General features: G+C 37.7%; 1 protein-coding gene across 9 annotated transcripts in view; it reads left to right on the plus strand.

Annotated features, from left to right (window-relative positions):
- Nucleotides 1-21,603, plus strand: part of RGS6 (regulator of G protein signaling 6) — a 673,554-nt gene that overhangs the window by 48,150 nt on the left and 603,801 nt on the right. For 8 of the 9 annotated variants that reach the window (XM_049898647.1, XM_049898644.1, XM_049898660.1 and 5 more), the window contains exon 2: nucleotides 9,157-9,260. In XM_049898647.1, the coding sequence (XP_049754604.1) occupies nucleotides 9,177-9,260 (84 nt within the window). In that variant the 5' untranslated portion in view covers nucleotides 9,157-9,176. Of the gene's footprint in view, nucleotides 1-9,156; nucleotides 9,261-21,603 lie in introns of those variants that run through there. The other variant, XM_049898649.1, reaches the window with a different exon arrangement.

A 21,603-nucleotide genomic window follows, 5' to 3' on the forward strand; every position in this document is an offset into this window, starting at 1 on the left:
CATCTTAGAAGCAAGGATGGAAAAAGTTCATCTTGCTTACTTTGGGCATGTCATCAGGAGAGACCAATCACTAGAAAAGGATATTATGTTTGGTAAAGTAGTAGTTGTTGTTGTTAGTTGCCATTGAGTCAATTCTGGTAAAGTAGAAGGCCAATGAAAATGAGGGAAACCCTCAGTGAATGTATTAACACAGAATTTACAACAATGGCCTCTAACATACGAAGTTAGTGATTTGTTTCTCCATCTCATTAGAGAGTGTCCTTGGGATTTGGATCGGAATTCCATTAAATGTATAGATTGCTTTTGGCAGAATAGACATTTTTATAAAGTTAAGTCTTCCTATCCATGAGCAAGGTACGTTTTTCCACTTATGTAAGTCTCTTTTGGTTTCTCGCAGAAGTGTACTGTAGTTTTCTTTTTGTTGGTGTAGAGGACTCCAACTGATTTTTGTATGTTTGTCTTGTATCCCGATACTCTGCTGAACTCTTCTATTAGTTTCAGTAGTTTTCTGGAGGCTTCCTTAGGGTTTTCTGTGTATAAGATCATGTCATCTGCAAATAGAGATACTTTGACTTCTTCCTTGCCAATCTGGATGCCCTGTATTTCTTTATCTAGCTTAATTGTTCTGGTTAGGACCTCCAACACAATGTTGAATAAGAGCGGTGATAAAGGGCATCCTTATCTGGTTCCTGATCTCAATGGAAATGCTTTCAGGCTCTCTCCATTTAGGGTGATGTTGGCTGTTGGCTTTGTATAACCCCAGTGGCTTTGTATAAATTTTTTTGGCTTTGTATAGAGGCCATTTATTATGTTGAGGAATTTTCCTTCTATTCCTATTTTGCTGAGAGTTTTTATGATGAATGGGTGTTGAACTTTGTCAAATGCCTTTTCTGCATCAATTGATAAAATCACGTGATTCTTTTGTTTTATTTATGTGGTGGATTACATTAATGGTTTTTCCAATGTTGAACCATCCCTGCATACCTGGTATGAATCCCACTTGGTCACGGTGAATTATTTTTTTGATATATTGTTGAATTCTGTTGGCTAGAATTTTGTTGAGGCTTTTTGCTTCTACATTCATGAGGGATATAGGTCTATAATTTTCTTTTCTTGAAGTGTCTTTACCTGGTTTTGGTATCAGTGATATGGTGGCTTCACAGAATGAGTTTGGTAGTATTCCATCGTTTTCTATGGTCTGAAATACCTTTAGTAGTAGTGGTGTTAACTCTTCTCTGAAAGTTTGGTAGAACTCTGCAGTGAAGCTGTCCGGACGAGGGGTTTTTTTTGTTGTGAGTTTTTTGATTACCTTTTCAATCTCTTCTTTTGTTACGGGTCTATTTAGTTGTTCTACTTCTGTTTGTGTTAGTTTAGGTAGGTAGTGTGTTTCTAGGAATTCATCCATTTCTTCTAGGTTGTCAAATTTGTTAGAGTACAATTTTTCATAGTAATCTGATATGATTCTTTTAATTTCAGTTGGGTCTGTTGTAATATCACCCCTCTCATTTCTTATTCAGGTTATTTGCTTCCTCTCCTATTTTTCTTATGTCAGTTTGGCCAGTGGTTTATCAATTTTGTTAATTTTTTCCAAAAACCAGCTTTTGGTCTTGTTAATTCTTTAAATTGTTTTTCTGTTTTCTATTTCATTTAGTTCAGCTCTAATTTTTATTATTTGTTTTCTTCTGGTGCCTGTGGTTTCTTTTGTTGCTCTCTTTGTATTTCTTCAAGTTGTAGGGATAATTCTTTGATTTTGGCCCTTTCTTCTTTTTGAATGTGTGCATTTATTGATATAAAGTGGCCTCTGAGCACTGCTTTTGCTGTGTCCCAAAGGTTCTGATAGGAAGTGTTTTCATTCTCATTGGTTTCTCTGAATTTCATTATTCCATCCTTAATGTCTTCTATAGTCCAGTCTTTTCTGAGCAGAGTGTTGTTCAGTTTCCAAGTGTTTGATTTCTTTTACCTGCTTTTCCTGTTATTGATTTCCACTTTTATGGCCTTATGGTCAGAGAAGATGCTTTGTAATATTTCAATGTTTTGGATTCTGCTAAGGCTTGCATTATGACCTCATATGTGATCTATTCTAGAGAATGTTCCATGTGCACTAGAAAAGAAAGTATACTTGGCTACTGTTGGGTGGAGTGTTCTGTATACGTCTATGAGGTCTAGTTGGTTGATTATGGCATTTATATCTTCTGTGTCTTTATTGAGCTTCTTACTGGATGTCCTGTCCTTCACCGAAAGTGGTGTGTTGAAGTCTCATACTATTAGTGTGGAGCTGTCTATCTTACTTTTCAATGCTGAAAGAGTTTGTTTTATATATCTTGCAGCCTTGTCATTGGGTGCATAAATATTTAATATTGTTATATCTTCTTGGCGTGTTGTCCCTTTAATCATTATATAGTGTCCTTCCTTATCCTTTCTGATGGATTTAACTTTAAAGTCTATTTTGTCAGAAATTAATATTGCCCCTGCTGCTCTTTTTTGACTATTGTTTGCTTGATATATTTTTTTCCATCCTTTGAGTTTTAGTTTGTTTGTGTCTCTAAGTCTAAGGTGTGTCTCTTGTAGGCCGCATATAGATGGATCTTGTTTTTTAATCCATTCTGCCACTCTCTGCCTCTTTATTGATGCATTTACTCCATTTACATTCAGGGTAATTATGGATAGGTATGAGTTTAGTGCTATCCTTTTGATGTCTTTTTTGTGTGTGTTGTTGAGAGTTTCTTTTTCCCACTTAATTTTGTGTGCTGAGTAGATTATCTTTATATATTGTCCTTTCCTCATATTTGTTGTTGATTTTGTTTCTGCTGAGTCTCTATTTTTTTCTTGTATTTTATTTTGATGAGTAGGATAGTTTGTCTCCTTTGTGGTTACCTTATTATTTACCCCTATTTTTCTAAATTTAAACCTAACTTTTATTTCTTTGTATCGCCATATCTTCCTCTCCATACGGAAAGTGTATGATTACATTTCTTAGTCCCTGTTTATTATTCTGACGTTGTCTTCTTTTATATAATAACATTGCTGTTACCCTGTTTTGAGCTTTATATATATATGTATATATATATAATCTTGCATTGTGTTTTTTCGATTTCCTTGTCTTTCTAACCAAAGAACTGCTTTTAGTATTTCTTGTAGTTTTGGTTTGTTTTTTATGAATTCTCTAGACTTGTGTTTATCTGGGAATGTCTTAATTTCACCTTCATATTTAAGAGACAGTTTTGCTGGGTATATGATTCTTGGCAGGCAATTTTTTTCCTTCCATTTTTTAAATATGTCATCCCATTGCCTTCTTGCCTGCATAGTTTCTGCTGAATAGTCCAAGTTTATTCTTAGTGGCTCTCCTTTGTAGGTGACTTTTCTTTTATCCCTTGCTGCTCTTATAATTCTCTCTTTATCTTTGGTTTTGGCAAGTTTGATTACAATATGTCTTGGTGACTTTCTTTTAACATCTTCCTTATGTGGAGTTCGATGAGCATCTTGGATAGATATCGTCTCATCTTTCACAATATCAGGGAAGTGGCCTCTAACATATGAAAGACCATAAAGATGACACAGGCCTGGCAACATTTTGTTCTGTTATACATGGGGTCACCATGAATCGGAGCTGATCTGTTGGCACCTAACAGCAATAACAAGACTCACTTCAGACTTCTGACCTCCAGAACTGTAAGACAATAAATTTATGTTGTTTTAAGCAAAAGAAAGAAAAAAACAAAACAAAACAAAAAAACTCTCCAGAGTGTTCCATGTTACCTCACTAACATCATCCTTAGTTATATCCTAGCCCATCTCCTCTATTCATACCAACTTCTTAAAAAATCACAGAACTGCTGTGGTAGAACATCCCTTCATCTGATTCAGCATCCTTCCCCATGAAGCAATTCCCTTATCACCACTACCCACCACTAGGTTCCATGTAACATTTATTCTTTGAATAAATATACTGAAAACCTGCTTTCACAAAGTTCCATGCTAGACCCTGGGGATATAAAGATAAATAAGACACAGGTGTTCTCCTTAAAATGCTCAGAGTCCAGTAGGGGTGACAGACATGTCCACAAAAGCAGAACATTGTGATGTGTGGGTGATCAATGGTGGTGGCCCAGAGTAGGAATGACAACTGAGATTGGAGTAGAAGGATGAATAGCAGACTGGGGGAAGGTAACTCTTTAGTTACTTTTGGTTTAATGGTATACTAGCCAGTTTTTATGCCTCTGGATCTTGTAGGTAGTACGTTATTCCGGCTCTAATGCATTTAGCATCAAGGTGGGTCCCTTCTGAAATGTGTGAAGCCCAGCAGACTGGAGTTGAAGCCTCATTGGGTAGGTTGAGCATTCTGTTAGATGATGCTTCCTGGATGTGTTAATTTTGTAATCTTCTGCCTTTTTTTCTTTTATTTCTGTGACATAAGGCTAGTAAGCATAATTATGGCTTTTATATGTGATAGTCAGGGAGCCCTGATGAGTTTGTTTTGGTTTTTCTGTGTCATATTTGGAAAACCAGAGGTTCCCCATGTAACCTAATGGAAACACACCTGCAATTAATTCTCTATTTAGTTCTTATTGGTATATTGTCTTCCCACAGATCAGTGGTGCCAGAGTGCCACTCACTTTACTGGCAGTGTGTATTACCAGATCATATTTCTCAAAATCCAAATCCATATTACCAACCAAAAGTTTAAACACACTCAATTAGTAAGTATGCATTTCAATTCTGAAAACATGTGCCATCAAAAATTTTATTTTTTTTTAAATAATAATAAGGGCTTTAAAGAGGTCATTCCAGCTTAGGAAATGGCATATACACAGACATGAAAATCTGAAACCCCAGAAGTGGCTCACCACTGTGCTAGACACCCACGAGAAAAAAAAAAAAAATTAAAATGATCTGATCTTAAAGAGATTACGTGGAAGACAGACGAGTGTGGAAAATGAGATAACAGGGATCCACACAGGATGCTCATGGCCACAGAGGAGAGAGTCAGACATCACAGATGAGGGGAAGGGAGGGAGTAACCAAGTCAGCTTTCCTAGGAGACAATGTCAAGCTTGGCTACAGTGTGGGCTGCATATGTTGGGGAGTGAGAGATGAGACTAGGGCATTAAGCAAGAGGTCATTAAAAAGACAGGAAAAAAGAAAGGACCGAAATGGATGTCAGAAGAGACTCTGAAACTTGCTTTTGAACATAGAGTAGCTAAAGCATAAGGAAGAAATTTATGAAGTGTAAGAGCAGAACAGAAGATTTCAAAGGGCGGCTCAAGAAGACAAAGTAAAGTATTGTAATGAAACATGGAAAGACCTGGAGTTAGAAAACCAAAATGGAAGAACACCCTTGACATTTCTCAAGCTGAAAGAACAGAAGGACAAATTTAAGCCTCAAGTTGCAGGGTTCTACGGGAGAAATATTAAACAATGCAAGAAGCATCAAAAGAAGATGGAAGGAATAAACAGAGTCATTGTACCAAAAAGAATTCGACAGTCAACCATTTCAGGAGGTAGCATATGATCAAGAACCAATGGTACTGAAGGAAGAAATTCAATCTGCATTGAAGAGAATGACTAAAAACAAGGCTTAGGAACTGACAGAATACCAGTTGAGACGTTTCAACATATGGATGCAATGCTGGAAGAGCTCACTTGCCTATGTCAAGAAATTCAGAAGATAGCTACCTGACCAATCAACTGGAAGAGATCTATAGTTGTGCCCATTCCAAAGAAAGGTGATCCAACAGAATGTGGAAACTATTGAATATCATTAATATCACACACAAGTAAAATTTTGCTAAAGATCATTCAAAAATCGTTGCAGCAATACATCGAGAGGAAACTGCCAGAAATTTAAGAAGAGGACGTGAGTGAAGGATATCATTACTGATGTCAGATGGATCTTGGCTGAAAGCAGAGAATATTAGAAGGATGTTTACCTATGTTTTATTGACTATGCAAAGGCATTTGACTGTGTAGATCATAACAGATTATGGATAACATTGCAAAGAAAGGAAACTCCAGAACACTTAATTGTGCTCCTGCAGAATCTGTACGTAAACTAAGAGACAGTCAATCAAACAGGACAAGGGATACTGCCTGGTTTAAATTCAGGAAGGGTGTGCGTCAGGGTTGTATCCTTTCACCATACTTATTCAGTCTGTATGCTGAGCGAATAATCTGAGAAGCTGGACTGTCTGAAGAACGTGGCATCAGGATTGGAGCAAGACTCGTTAACAACCTGCGATATGCAGATGACACAACTTTGCTTGCCGAAAGTGAAGAGGACTTGAATTACTTACTGATAAAGAGCAAAGACTGCAGCCTTCTGTATGGATTATACCTCAACATAGAGAAAACAAAAATCCTCACAACTAGACCAATAAACAACATCACAATAAACAGAGAAAAGATTGAAGCTGTCAAGGATTTCATTTTACTTGGACCCACAATAAACACCCGTGGAAGCAGCAGTCAAGAAATCAAGCGATGCATCGCACTGGGTAAATCTGTTCCAAAAGACGTCGTTAAAGTGTTAAAAAAAAAAAAAAAAGATGTCACTTTAAAGACTAAGGTACGCCTGACCCAAGCCTTGGTGTTTTCAATGCCTCATATGCATGCAAAAGCTGGACAATGAATAAGGAAGACTGAAGAAGAATTGATGCCTTTGAATTATGGTGTTGGCAAAGAATGTTGAATATACCATGGACTGCCAGAAGAACAAATCTGTCTTAGAAGAGGTATAGTCTGAATGCTCCCTAGAAGCAAGGATGGCAAGACTTTGTCTCACATACTTCAGACATGTTATCAGGAGGGACCAGACCCTGGAGAAGGACATCATGCTTGGTAAAGTTAGAGGGTTGGCGAAAAAGAGGAAGACTCTCAGTGAGATGGATTGACACAGTGGCTACAACAATGGGCTCAAGCAGAACAATGATGTGAGGATGGTGCAGGACCAGGCAGTGTTTCATTCTGTTGTACACAGGGTTGCTGTGAGTTGGAACCTACTCAGTGGCACCTAACAACAGCAACAGATGTCTTCAAAAACTTTACCATTCTTCAAATTTTGAAATAAAATCCCCTTAATTAATTTATTATGTGTATATACACATTAAAAAACCCATACATTGCCATTGAGTCAATTTGACTCATAGCGACTCTGTAGGAAATAGTAGAACTGCCCCATAGGGTTTCCAAGGAGAAGCTGGTGGATTTGAACTGCCAACCTCCTGGTTAGCAGTTGACCTCTTAACCACTACACCACCAATGCTCCAAATATAGTGTATATAAATAAAAAGAAGGTTGTGCTTTCCTCTGTCTCTAAATTTAAAATACTCCTATTCATTTCTATACTGCTTTCACATAAAAGAAATATTTTAATCCATATTGTAATGAATGAAAATATAGTCCTTTAATTTCAGGAACCCTTGTTTTACAGTTAATGCATTTAATTAGAACATCCTTACCTATGTAGATTTCACATCCATTTCTCTCTAACATCTGTTGACATATAGACAAGTGGCTATATCACTATTTTATAAATGATCCTCGACACACAAAAGTTAAAGGACTTGTCTGAACTTTAAAATGAGTTGATAGAGGAACCAAAAATAGAAGCTTTTCTACTGCATCCTAGACTCAAAACAATTCCTAGCACAGAGACTATCTGCATTCACTTAGCATCTAAATTCCAGGCTCTGGAATAGCAGCCTGTTTTAACACAGAAAAATGCTTCTGTTGGTGGGAGGGGGCTGGCTGGGGAGAGGGAGGGCTGCCATGCCTGTTTCTAGGTCATTCCCAACCTTTCTGTTGTAACATAGTTTTCTAGGTGGAAGAGAATATACTTATTGAAGTACAAGTGTTCATTTTAAAATAAAGCAATAGAAACTCAAAAGGCTGTGTTACGTAGATAAAAAAAAAATGTAGATAAAGGAGCACATATAAATGGAATCAATTTTTGTTTTTTATGTTCTCTCATGAAGGGAGGAGGCAAATAAGTAGTTGTTTAAACAAATGAAACAGTGCATTGTTGATTTAACTTAAAAAAAAGTCACTGGTTAGAAAGAATAGTCATCAGGGCTTCCATGTAGTACTATATCCATGGAAATACTGATATTACAATGGGTAGAGATAATAGAATGATGCTCTTTACCTTTTTATGGAATCTAACTTTTGAAATACATTCTCATTCATAAATGATGAAGGAAACAAGCAGCATTATTAAATGAGATCTTTTGGGCAATTAAATTCTTAGCATAAATTACAAATTCCTGTCTTGCACCCCATCTTCCACTCAAATTTGTTTTTATGGAATGACCTTTGCTACCAAGCTATTTTATTATTAAAAGTTTCCTGCATTTTTTTTATTTCAAATTGAAATGGCCTTTTCTGTCAAGTATGGATTTGTAAAGGTTTCTTTGATGAAAAGCCTATGAATTTTGTGCAAATAACCCAGGCAGACTCTTAGATTAGTGATAACATTTGTATAGGACTTCTATGGCTTTATGCGATACTCTTAACACTCAGCTTATCTGACTCTTACCTGTGAGCTACTTGATGGAATTCCTGATGAGAGGAAGGTGCCTTGACATGGTTCTGGGCATATAGCCTATGTTCAGCATTCCTTTTTTTTTTTTTTTTAAGGAAATTGACAAGGAAACTCAGCAAGCTATTTACCTTGCTGAAGGTCACACAGCAAGTATAGCGCCACATCAAGAATTGAACTTGCTCCTTGGCTCAGAAATTCGCTATCTTTTTCATTGTATCACTCTTCTCTTTTCAGACTTTTAAGAAGGCCAAATTAAAATATTCATATTTTAATGCATAAAATTAATGAGAAAATGAGCTTAATTAAAAAAAATGGAAATCATAATGGTTGGCTTCATCTGTCTTCAGGAGATTATTGAAGGCTGACTTATATTCGCCCCTAGGGCACATGGTTCTGGGCTGAAAATAAACATGTTGCTTTGGGATTCGAAGAATGTGTGGATAAAAAAACCACAATCATCCCCTAACAAAAACAAACAAAAAATTCTTAAATTAATGAGGAAAAATAAGAAATTATATCATGTTTCATTTTTATGCCCAAGTAACTTAGCGTTTTGCATTTCAAAGCTTTCTTTATATAATTTCTTCATGACTTAGTTGTCTGTTCATTTATTCTTCCAGGGTGAGCGAAGATATTCAGAATGGCTCAGGGATCCGGGGATCAAAGAGCAGTGGGGATTGCTGACCCGGAAGAGAGTTCTCCAAATATGATTGTCTACCGCAAAGTAAGGTGTCCGTTTAAACTCTGTGTGCAGTGCTCCGTGTGTCTCTGTCTGTGTTCTGTGTGGGGCTGACTGATGGCTGATGGCTGATGGCTGGAAAAATGTTTTCTGCCAACACTGCCTTGGCTGATGATGATAAATATTGTTTTCTTCTCATATCATCTGATTCTCCAATTCTGAAATTCAAGGAATTCGGGTTTTAATTGTCATACTTTGTATTGACCACTTGAAAAATATGCTTCTAGTTTTCTTTAAACTCAAAGGTTGCATAAGTGATGCGGATGGAGACCTATTTTCCTTTGGTATAAAGATGTGAAATGTATGAATTGAAGGTTCTGCAAGATCATAGTAGGTATAAGATGTAGGCTCGATGCTGTGGGAGATAGAGAAATATGTATGTAATAGATGCTTACAGTTGGTAGGAGCAATACGATGTACACAGATAATTGTACTAGGGTCTAAGTGTTAGTTTCAAAAAGAGAGGTCCAAGTCGAGTGCTATATAAGCTCAGAGGAGGGTGATTACTTCCAGCCTGAGAGGTCAGAGATAAGCTCCTGGGGGAGTGGCCTTTGCCCTCAGTTTTAAAGGATGGGTCGTTGGGTTACTTTATGTGAAAATCAGAGAGGAAGAGCATGTTTTGTTGGTGAGATGCATTCAACAAAGGCACAGAGCTGGGGAAAGTGAACAGCAGCCAGAACCAGTTAGCTTGGATGTCACATGAATTAAACCAAAACACCAAACCCATCATCACTGAGTCAATTCTGACTCATACCGACCCTATAGGACAGAGTAGAACTGCCTATAGGGTTTCCAAGGAGTGACTGGTGGATTTGAACTGCTGACCTTTTGGTTAGCAACCAAGCTTTTAACTACTGTGCTACCAGGGCTGAATTACAAGGAGTAAATACAGGGAAGATTTTGGGAGAGAAGCTGGACGGAGCCAGATTTTAGAGAGTATTAAATTACAGATAATAAGAGCTCATGCAAAATTGTTATGTTGGGAGTTATATGATTAAATATCTCTTTGGGATAGTGAGTCTTGCCCCAGTGTGCCAAATGAATTAGAATCAGGATAGATTGGAGATTAGAGGCAGGATCTTTATGTATCATTTAAGAAAGGTAGGGAGAACGCTAATCTAGCAAGCCTCTTGGAATTGAGAGGGATGGGTATCAGGGATTAAATAGTCTGAGTTTAAAATGTATAACCTAATATATTGCATATTAATGAGGAAAAAGGGTTTCTGTATGTTCATTTCGCTAAATAATTTAGTTGTCTGTTGGGTCCTAGGCATTCTGCAAGACTCTATGTTTAATATATGTTAATCCTATGGCAGTGTTGAACTACATATTCCTGGATGATCAAGATGGTGATTTTTTTCCTTTTTGTTTTTTTTGGTAAAAATAGAATTCTCAAATTATTCTTGCTTTGAGTGTCAAATTCCTTAATCCTTTGTTTTGCAAGAAATGTGTAAATAAGCCATCTCTAATTTGTTTTTTAAGAGAGATGCTTATTAAGTTGTAGCAATAAGCTAAAAATAAGGGTAATGGGACCAACCAATTAGTGAGGCTTGTAGAATAACAGAAAGATGTCTATTCATCATTACCTTCTTAACCCACCTCAAACTAGGACACCCTATACCAGACTAGTGGGAACACAGGCTTTGGTGTCAGACAGAAAAAACCAAAAACCCACAGCCACTGAGTCGATTCTGACTCATAGAATCCTATGGGACAAAGTAGAACTGCCCCATAGGGTTTCCAAGGCTGTAAATCTTTACTGCCACATCTTTCTCCCAAAGAGCAGCTGGTGGGTACAAAATGTCGACATTTCAATTAGCAGCCAAGCGCTTTAACCACTGCACCACCAGGGCTTCTTGGTGTCAGAAGTGGGTTAAAATTCTAATTCTACTACTTCCTAGCTGTGTGATCTCGAGGCAGTTATTTAACTTCTCTAAGTCTCGGTTTCTTCATCTGTGAAAGGGGGAGGTGGATGGGAAGAAAGATATTACCTCAGGGGGTTATCGCAGATTCATTTAGCTAAAGTGAGTAAGGCATGTTCCATCCTGTGTGACATGGAATCCCTAATGAATTCTCTTTTTCTTTTATCTTTAGGTCTTGTAGAGATAGTGACACTTGGAGAGGGAATAAATTATAAAATATTTAAATGCTGATTTGTTAATAAATTGACCAAAGTAAGTTCACACAGTCAGTTGCTTTTGTAAGACGCAGGAAAACAATATTTTCTTATTCAGAAGATCACAAATCCATGGATTATTAAAGGTTACTAGGAGACGTAAAAGTCATGCAAGCCAGACACCTTTCTGTTGGAATGTTTGGTAGTACGCTTAAAGAAAAAACTTCCCACGGGTTTTGAGAATGTGATTTTTTTTGGCGGGAGCAGGAGACTCTTTTTTGGTTGCATGTAGAAATAAGGTTGCTCATTGCTGTAGTTCTTTAGAAAAATGACTAAGGGTAATGGAAATATATCTGGCTTCCCCATAACAAACGTGTGTAGGAGGTATGTAAGTGTTCGTGTGGTTTGCTATATTGTTGTTAGTTGCTGTCAAGTTGGCTCCGACTTAAGGTGACCCCATCTACAACAGAAGGAAACGTTGCCCAGTCTTGCTCCATCTTCGTGACCATTGGTATACACGAGTCCATTGTTGGGGCCCCTGTGTATTTTGAGTGCCTTCCAACACGGAGAGTTCATCTTCCAGCACTGTATCAGATAATATTCTGTTTTAATCCATGCGGTTTACGTTGGCTAATTTTTGGCAAAAAAGACCTGGAGATTTCCTTCTAAAATTTAGCCTAGGAAAAAAGCCTGGTCTGTTTTAGTCTGGAAGTTTTGCTGAAACCTGTGGGTGACCCTGTTGGTATTTGAAATACTGGTGGCATAGCTTTTGGCATCATAGCAGCATGGAAGCCACCATAATATGACATACAGACAAGTGGTAGATTTGTGTATTAGTTGTATAAAAGGGCACTGGATCTGTTCATTCTTCGAATGAAGGTATACTTATTACCTAATATGGACTCAGGACCTGAAATGATTTTAAACCAAGTTAACTTGACTTCCTTAAATCCTGGTTGTGTTTGCACCACGGGATATTCACATAGTTCTCTACTTCCAGAGCTGTGGGCTTCCTTGTGGTTAGAAGCAAGAAGTTACCTACTGCAGGACACTATCCTCAAGACATCAGTAGGGACTGAATCTTGAAACCTAGGCCAATTCATATCATTTTCTATGCAAGTCCTCTGGTATGATGATTTATACAAGGTTGTAGCTATAAGACTTAACCTTTTCTTACATGTCTACAACTAAAATTCACTTAAAAAAATTGTGCAAATAGCAATCTCATTTTTGTTTTCTTTCTCTTGTTTGTTGTTAGATGTTTTCAGTGTGAAAATTTTTGCTTCAACTGTGTTGTGCTGATTCAGATGCTGACATTTAAAAAACCAAATCCAGAGAGACAGAGCTTTTGGGTAAACTTCCAAGTAATAAGTGGGATGATTATATTCATAATGGTGTAGTGACTTTTTTTTTAATTGTATTTATTTTGTTGTTGTTGTTGAGAATATACACAGTAAAACATACACCAATTCTACATGAACAGTTTAGTGACGTTGATTACATTCTTCGAGTTGTGCAGCCATTCTCATCCTCCTTTTCTGACTTATTCCTCCTCCATAACCATAAACTCACTTCCCTCTAAGGTTCCGATTGTATCTTTTGAGTTACTGTTGTCAATTTGACCCCATAAAGATAGTTCTTAAAAGGGTATAATGCTCAAGGCAAACCTTTTTTACTAGTTAAGGTAAACTATTTGGTTTTAAGATGACTTCAGGGAATATTCTTGGTTTAAGTTTAAAGATTACCTCAAGGCAATAGTTTCAGGAGTTCATCTACCCTCTATGGCTTCAAAAAGTCTACAGTCCATGAGAATTTGAAATTCTGTTCTGCATCTTCCCCCTTTTGATCAGTATTTTTCCATGGAATCTTTGATCAAAATGTCCAGTAATGGTAGCTGGGCACCATCCAGTTCTTCTGGCCTTATGGCAAAGGAGGCAGTTGTTCATGGAGGCAATTAGCCACACATTCCGTATCCTCCTCCTATTCTTGACTTTCCTCCTCCTCTCTTGCTGCAGGTGAATAGAGACCAATTGTTGTGTCTGGGACTGGGCTGCTTGCAAGCTTTAAAGATCCCAGGCACTATGCAGTGAACTAGGAGGTAGAACAGAAAGCTAAACTTTAGGCCAATTAACTGGATGTGCCATGAAACCATGACCCCAAACCTCCAATTCCATTTAGGATAGTAATCTTCTTGCAACATGAGTGCTGATGGGTGGATTTCTTAAGCCTGTACTTTTCAGAATACTCTTCATTCTCTCTCTCTCATTTTTTTAATGTCATTAATTGAGAAGCTGTACTTTCCCAGTGCATGATTTATTTATGACTTGAGCAGACTTCCTAATTTACTTTCTCATCATTCACATTCAAATTTTGGATTGGAGGTGTGTATGAAAAATGTATTGGTCACATTAAAAGTCTATTTGAAAGAAAACCTTAATTATTCATTAAGACACCCAGACCTGTTAACCTCTCCTGTCTTTCTGGATCCCAAGGATCCTGGTTCATTGAATTGCCCCCAGTAGTGATGATATCTGAACCTGGCTGTATATCATATCACCTAGGGATGCTTTAGAAAATACTGATCCTCAAAGGATGCTTCCCTCAAGATATTTTCACTTAGTAGGTCTGGGCTGGGTCCTAGGAATATGAGTTTTAATTGTTCTCAGAAGAATCTGATGCCCAGCTAAACTTGTAAAGCACTTACCTACTGTCTTTCACAATTCCAGGTATAGTAGGTATTGTGAAGAATAGGGAAGTTGGAGTTTTGCAGGGGGTTTTGTGATGTCATAATTATTTGTAGGTCTCACAGGTAGAAGAGCAAGGCTTTTGTCATAATGTTAGTATTGAGGCATTTTAGTAGCTTCGTCTTAGATATTTTCTAGTCAATACCCTTATTGCATAGATGACAAAACTAAGTATGGAGAAGTTAAGTAACTTACTTATTATGGCTAAACAAGTTTCCAATAAAGCCATGATTGTGTCCAGGTAGCCTGACTGCCTTATTCTGTGTCCTTTCTAGAACCCATGCTACCACCATGGTTATCAGTCTCAAACCACCATTACTGTGTTGTTGGGGCACAACAACCATTGGTTCAATAAATGAGAATGCTATGAGGCAGACCTTTGACTTGCTATTCTCAGACACTTGGCTTGGGTTAACTTAACACATTTGTAATGCTAAAGGCTCATTCTATTCACTGCTGCTCTTGTTTCTTGGGTAAAGATTTTCTGAAATGTTTTCTCTTTTTTATAACTAGGAATTCTTCTGAGTAAGAGTAGGTTCCTTTCTGATTTTGTCTGGTTCCCTGAGTGGTGTTAACAACGTCTCTTGACAAATTTCCAACTGAACAGGCAATTTAATTTGACAGAACTCTGGGCTCTTAGATGGTGGGTAGGCAGAGAAAATTGTAGCATCACCTTGACCCAGGAGTAGTACAGTGTGATGGAAGATGTCAAATGGGGAGTTAGAAACTCTGGGTGTTTGGTTCCAGCTCTTCCACTTACTGCTTTGTTTCTCTGGATAGGGCAGTTCCTTTCCTTGGCTCTATTCCTTGTTTGGAAACCCTGGTGTCATAGTGGTTAAGAGCTATGGCTGCTAACCAAAAGTGCTCCTTGGAAGCCCTATGGGGCGGTTCTACTCTGTTCTATAGCGTTGCTATGAGGTGGAATCAACTCGATGGCAATGGGTTCGGTTTTTTTGGCTTTATTCCTTGTTTGTCTTCTTCCCTCCCTTTTTCTTCCCCTTTCTCCTTCCAAGTTATGAAAAACCTCATACACATTAAAGGAATAAAATCAGGTAGAAAGAAGCAAAAGAAAATGAACCCTATGTACCTACCCCAGGGAGGCTTTGTTTCCTCTTCTTTAAAGGGAGGGATTGGACTAATACTGTGTAAATGGCTCTCTGCAATGATTTTCAAAGTTTTGTTTTATAACTTTTTGGTCTTTCAGAAGTTAATACACTTTTGTAGTATTGAAACAATGTAATGAGGCTATATTCATATTTAAGGGTCTTTAAAACTTTTCTGAAAATATTTTCAACAGCCCTAGATAACCTAAATTGGTTACTTGTATGATGTAAGAGTTAACAGTTACAACAGTTATAAAATTTCTTGGCTTGCTAATAACATTTAAATCATTAGTACAGTTATCACTTTGCAGTACTAATTGTATTTCATACTGATGGTGGGAACAGTATTTAGGCAGCGCACAAAATCGTCAGTAATACAGTAAAACCTGTGAAAGCCAGAACCTGTATAAGAAGGAAACCTGTCAGAGAAGGAAAACTCAGGTATTTCCTACTAAAACAAGTGATAGAAAAGTGGTAAGACTGCACCTGCCAAAGGTGGAAAACTTGCAAGACCCAGAAAATCAAGGCAGTCCCATCGAGTTCTGGCTCTCATAGGTTTCACTGTATATGGTGTCATGAATGAATTAGAAGTTTGAGACGAAGGGGATAAAGCCAACATTCTTCTCTATCGAAGGGGAAATTACATAGCTTTGTCCTTGCTGGCTTTCTGTACCTTTTAGTTTCTACTTATTGACTCCTTTTCTGCTGGAAATTGAGTCTAGCCTTTGTGTTGCTGTGACTCCCTGAGCTCTTTCCCTAGTGACTTAAGGCCCTTGAAGTCTTGGACAGAAGTTGGTTTAGGCATACTTCCAGAAAAAGAAGTAGCACTATTTCAGTTACACATCAAGAAGGCCAAAATCCGGCCTGGAAGAGGCAAGGCTGGGGAAGAAGCTAGAGAAATGAATGGTTTGGGGATTCGTAGAAGGCAGTGGTAGAAGCCAGCACAATTCAGAGTCAGAGAACCTGCAGATCCTGGTGACCAAGGCATGATAATGATTCCCAACCCAAAAACCCAGTGCCGTTGAGTCAATTCTGACTCATAGTGACCATAATGATTAAAAAAAAATAATAATGATTAGAAACTATTTAATCAGCAAATATTTATTGAGTATAATTTGTGTGCCAGGCCCTGTTAGGAATTCAGGGCTAGGATGAGATCTGTGCCCTGAAGGAATCCATAGGTCAGTAGGGGAGAGACGGTAACTAGATACTTGCAGTGTTGGTAGAAGTAAGCTGAGAGACTTGGGAGTAGGTAGAAGGGTCACCTCGTCCATACCAGGGGTGTGGGAGAATGTAATAATATCATAGAAGCCATGAGAGAAGTTGACACTTGCTTTAATTCTTAAAAGTGAATGGGTGTTAGCCCAGCAGAGAAGGGAAGAAAAAGTGTTGGAGGAAAAAGGTCCAGCACCTGGAAAGGGACAGAACTGTGATCTTGTATACCAAGTTCTAGAAACTTCAGGTGGTTGTTTTTGTGGAGCTAGGTTTCTGCCGTGCTGAGAAAAAAAGCTGGATAGGTAGATTAGGGCCAGATAATAAAAGATCCTATGTGCTAGACCAAAGAGTTTGGACATTGTGCTGGTATCATCCTTTCACCTCTGCATGCCTCCTCACCCTCCCTCTACGCGCTGTCCTCTGCTGCAGAAGGTTGAGCTGTATGGACTACATCAACAGGCTCCTGTAACCTCTGACTTTTGGTCGAGTTTGGTCAATAGGGAGCTTGGGGGGAGATGGGTGGGAAGGAGAGAGAAAAGTCAGGATATTTATTCCCTTGGCGCCCTCTTTGCAAGGTCCTTTTCTTCTACTTATTCTTTTGAGCTTTAGGCCTTTTTGTGTACATTTGTATTATCTATTGCTGTATAACAAATTACTCTAAAACTCGGTGGCTTAAACAACACATACTATGCCCCAGTTCTTTGGGTCAGGAATCCAAGTATGGCTTAGGTGGGCCTCCTGGCTCAGGATCTTTTGCAAGGCTACAATCAAGATCTCAGCTGGGGCTGTCATCTCATCTGAAGGCTCAACTACGGAGAGGTCCACTTCCAATCTCACTTATGTAGTTGATGGCAGGATTCAGTTTCTGTTGGAATGATGGCCTCAGTTGCTTGCTGGCTGTTGGCCAGAGACCACCCTCAGTTCTTGCTATATGTGTTTCTCTGTAGGGCAGTTCACAACATGGCAGCTTGTTTCATCAGAGTAAGCAAGTGAGAACAGACAGAGAGAGGGATGGGAATCTTAGTCTTTTATAACCTACTTGTGGACATAAGAACCCATTCCTTTTGTTAGGAGCAAGTCATTAGGTTCAGCCCACATTAAAGATGAGGGGATTACATAAGTGCTTGAATAACAGGAAGTAGAGATCATTATACCACTTCCTTTAGCCATGAGTTCCTGAGTGTTCCCTTATAGTTCCTCTATATCCTGTCACTTCTTTATACTTGATTCTTTTAGAAATAAATCATGTGACCTCTACCTTTTGGGTGAGTTTGGTCAATAGGGACCTTGAATTGTCCTGCACCTGTTTACCAATAAGACCCTGACTCATGCAGATATTATCCCAAAAGCAAAGGGTGACCATTGAGACGCTGTTGTTCTTCATAGACAAATTCTCCCTGAAAGGATTTGAAGCAGGGAAGTCATATGTTCAATGTGGAGAACAGGCTTGGTAGAGACAGGGTGTGAGAGAAATGGGAGGATTGTAGGCAGAAGTACAATTTGGAGTTTTTATAGGAATTCAGGTGAGAAAAATGAGGTCCAGATCAGTGGCAGTAAATGAGGGGGATGTGTTCAAGAGATGTGTAGGAGGCAGAATCAAGAGGATTTGGTGACTGAGACGATGTAGGGAGGGTCCGAGGGGAATGAAGAGCAGTCTTTCCACTAGGCTATACCTGGGAGTTTGCAGAAGGCCTCCTGGAACCAACCAAGTTTTCAATCAAATAAAATGGAGAGGCTTCAAAAATGCCCTAGAAGTGGGATAACCTGTCCTCTCCCTGTATGCAGATACACTGAGAGTGTCATGGAAGGAGTATATGGTTGGACCGGGATATCTAGGTATTTATTCTCACTCTACCACTAACTCACTTTTGGCCACGAATAAGTTGTTTCTACTTTTTGTTAAATTCACTTTTACCATTTGTAAAGCAAGGGCATAGCTAGTCTGGGCCATCTCAAAAGAGCCTTCAGTACTAGCATTCCAGAACTTTAACAACCGAAAATGAAAAAGCCACATTTTATTATCGTTTATTCCCTCACAGCCTCCTGTGCTTTCTTTCTAATTATCTTGAAAGAGTTAACGCAGGCAAAACTTTAAAAATCAGTAAGTCAGAATGTTAGAAACAAAAAATTTTTTGTCTTCAACATTTAGGGAATTCATTTTCTTTTTTTTTTAACCTTTAATAAAATTCCCAAGGACTCACTTCAGAGAGTATTCTGGATAACGGATTTAATTGTTCAATTTGCATTTTAAGATTGCTTTCATTAAAATTTTTGAAGGTTTTTTATTGCCTTAGGAAAAAACTGTTCTGTTTTCCTTACCCCCCAGGATGAGACTTGCTGGAAGAAAACCTCTTCATCACATTATCTTGGTGAACAAGAGATGGGGGTGCAGGCAGGTCCCAGACCAGTGGTATCAGTGTCCACAGATGAATGGTATTTTTTTTTTTTAGTGTGGGGAATAGCTCAGTGTGGTTTAATATGATGTGTTTCTTTAAGTATAACTTTCTAACTTGAAAAGTCTTTGGTGTGTTTAAGGCTTTATTTCATCTTTCCAATTTTTTTCCCTCATTTCAAAGAGTCTAAGATTTTATGTTTCATCAGACAGCTTATCACTCTAGCTTATTGACCCTCCTTTCCAGTATCCTTACACTGTGGAGAGCTTGGATAGCCATCAAGTAAATTCCTCACTGGCAGGATTTTGAAAAATGAAATAAAAAGCTAATAGATGTCTGTGAATGGAAAATAAATGTTTTAAACCATTGGAGGATAGAAGGATTATTTTCCTAAGATCTGTTAGTTTGGTAATATGAATTGAACTGAAGATGAAAAACTTTCCGATCAGCATTCCCATTCTAAAAATTTATACCAATGAGAAAATAGAAAAAATATGCAAAGATACAGATCTACATATAGATATAGACACATACCCACTCGAAAAGAATATTCATACCTCTGTGGTAAGTGGAGCCCTGATGGTGCAGTGGTTTAAGAGCTTGGTTGGCTGCTAACCAAAAGGTTAGCAGTTTGAATCCACCAGCTGCTCCTTGGAAAGCCTATGGGGCAGTTCTATTCTACCCTATAGGGTTGCTATGAGTTGGAATGACTCATTGGCAATAGGTTTGGTTTTTTGTGGGTCTGTGGTGAGTAATTTCTGGAAATTGGAAATAAATCAAATATTTATCGAGAAGGGAGCTGGTTAAATAATTAAAGTGGAATAAGATTCATATTTGAAATGATCTCAGATTACTGGATTTCTGTTCCAGTAGACCTAATAATTACCTTGAAAACATTCTGCAATATGGTCAGCATTATGGATTGAATTGTGTCCCCCCAAAATGTGTGTCAACTTGGCTAGGCTATGATTCCAAGTATTGTGTGGTTGTCCTCCATTTTGTGATCTGATGTAATTATCCTATATGTTGTAAATTCTAACCTATATGATATTAATGAGGCAGGATTACAGGCAGTTAGTTAATGAGGCAGGACATAGTCTACAGGATTAGGTTGTATCTTGAGTCAATCTCTTTTGAATTATAAAAGAGAGAAGTGAGCAGAAAGGAGAGGGACCTCATGTTACCAAGAAAGAAGAGCCAGGAGCAAAGCATGTCCTTTGGATCTGGGGTTCATGTGCTGAGAAGCTCCTAGACCAGGGGAAGATTGATGACAAGGACCATCCCCCAGAGCCACCAGAGAGAGAAAGCCTTCCCCTGGAGCTGGTGCTCTGAATTCAGATTTCTAGCCTCCTAAACTGTGAGCTAAAAAAAAAATTTTTTTTTTTTTAAACTGTGAGAGAATAAATTTCTGTTTGTTAAAGCCATCCACTTGTAGCATTTCTGTTACAGCAGCACGAGATAACTAAGACAGATTTTTTAAACCTCACAAGACATTACTTTTTTGTTTTATACCATCTCTGTTTTATTCATTACATATAATAGTTATTTAGATTTACTGAGAAATGACGTTTTACATTGCTCTTTATTATTTTATGTATATTATGTGTGTCTACATATGTGATTATTTTTCTTTTGTTTAAAAAAAAGACTCCCTTTAATGTTTTCATCAGTGAAGGTCTGGTGGACATAAATTCTGTTTTTGTTTGTCTAAAAATGTCTTCATTTTATTTTAGTTTTTGAAAAGGCAATTTTGCTAGATATAGAATTCTAGGTTGTCAGTTCTTTTAACACTTTGATGATATCATTTCATTGTCTCCTGGCTTCCATTGTTTCTCTTGGGAAGTTATGTCAGTTTTATTGTTGCTTCTTTGAAAATAATCTGTTTTTCCTCTGGCCGGGTTTAAAACTTCAACTTTGTTTTTAACAATTTTACTATGAGGTGTGATTTTCATTTTATTTATGCTACTTATGGCTCACAGCACTTCTTTTGGTTTGATTGGCAGTTAGAAAATTTTCAAGCATTAACTGTTTAAATATTGTTTATGCCTCATTTTCTCCTTTCTCTCTTCTTGGGATTCCACTCATATGTGTATGACTTTTTCACTGTGTCCGATGTTTCTTTTGCTCTTTTCTGTATTTTCTATTCATTTGTGTTTCTATGTTTCGAGATGAATATTTTCATTGATTTGTATTGCAGTTCACTAATCCTCTCTTTAACTGTATTTAATCTGTGGTTAAACCGATTCCATTCAGTTCATAATTTTAGATATTCCGTTTTTAAGTTCTAAAGTTTCCATTTAATTCCTTCTTATAATTTCCAGTTTCATGCCAAAATTCTTATTTTGGCATTTAATTCCTTAAACATATTAATCATAGTTAATTTGAAGTCCATATTTGATAACTTGAAAATCTGTATCACCTGCTGGCCTGTGCCTATTATCTGTTTTGTTTTTTTTCTTTGTTATTTTTTGATTAAGTTCTGGACATTTGCTTACCTAACTGACATTGGAGAGATAATTTAAGGTTCTGGGTGATGTTATCTTACTCCAGAGAAAATTTAGTCTCTTGTTTCCTGTCAGTCAGTTAGGATAGGGAAAGATTTCCTTAATATAATTTGATACAAAGATTATTTGTAGCTGGACTTTGGTCTTTGTTAAGGAAAGTGTATTTCTAGACTACTTTTACTCTTGGGAAGGAGACCTTCTGCTTCCAACCAAAACTCTAGATATTCACTCAGACTCTTCCTCCCTGGTAGAC

The sequence above is a fragment of the Elephas maximus genome, chromosome 10, assembly GCF_024166365.1.
Source record: "Elephas maximus indicus isolate mEleMax1 chromosome 10, mEleMax1 primary haplotype, whole genome shotgun sequence".
Lineage (NCBI taxonomy): Eukaryota > Metazoa > Chordata > Mammalia > Proboscidea > Elephantidae > Elephas > Elephas maximus.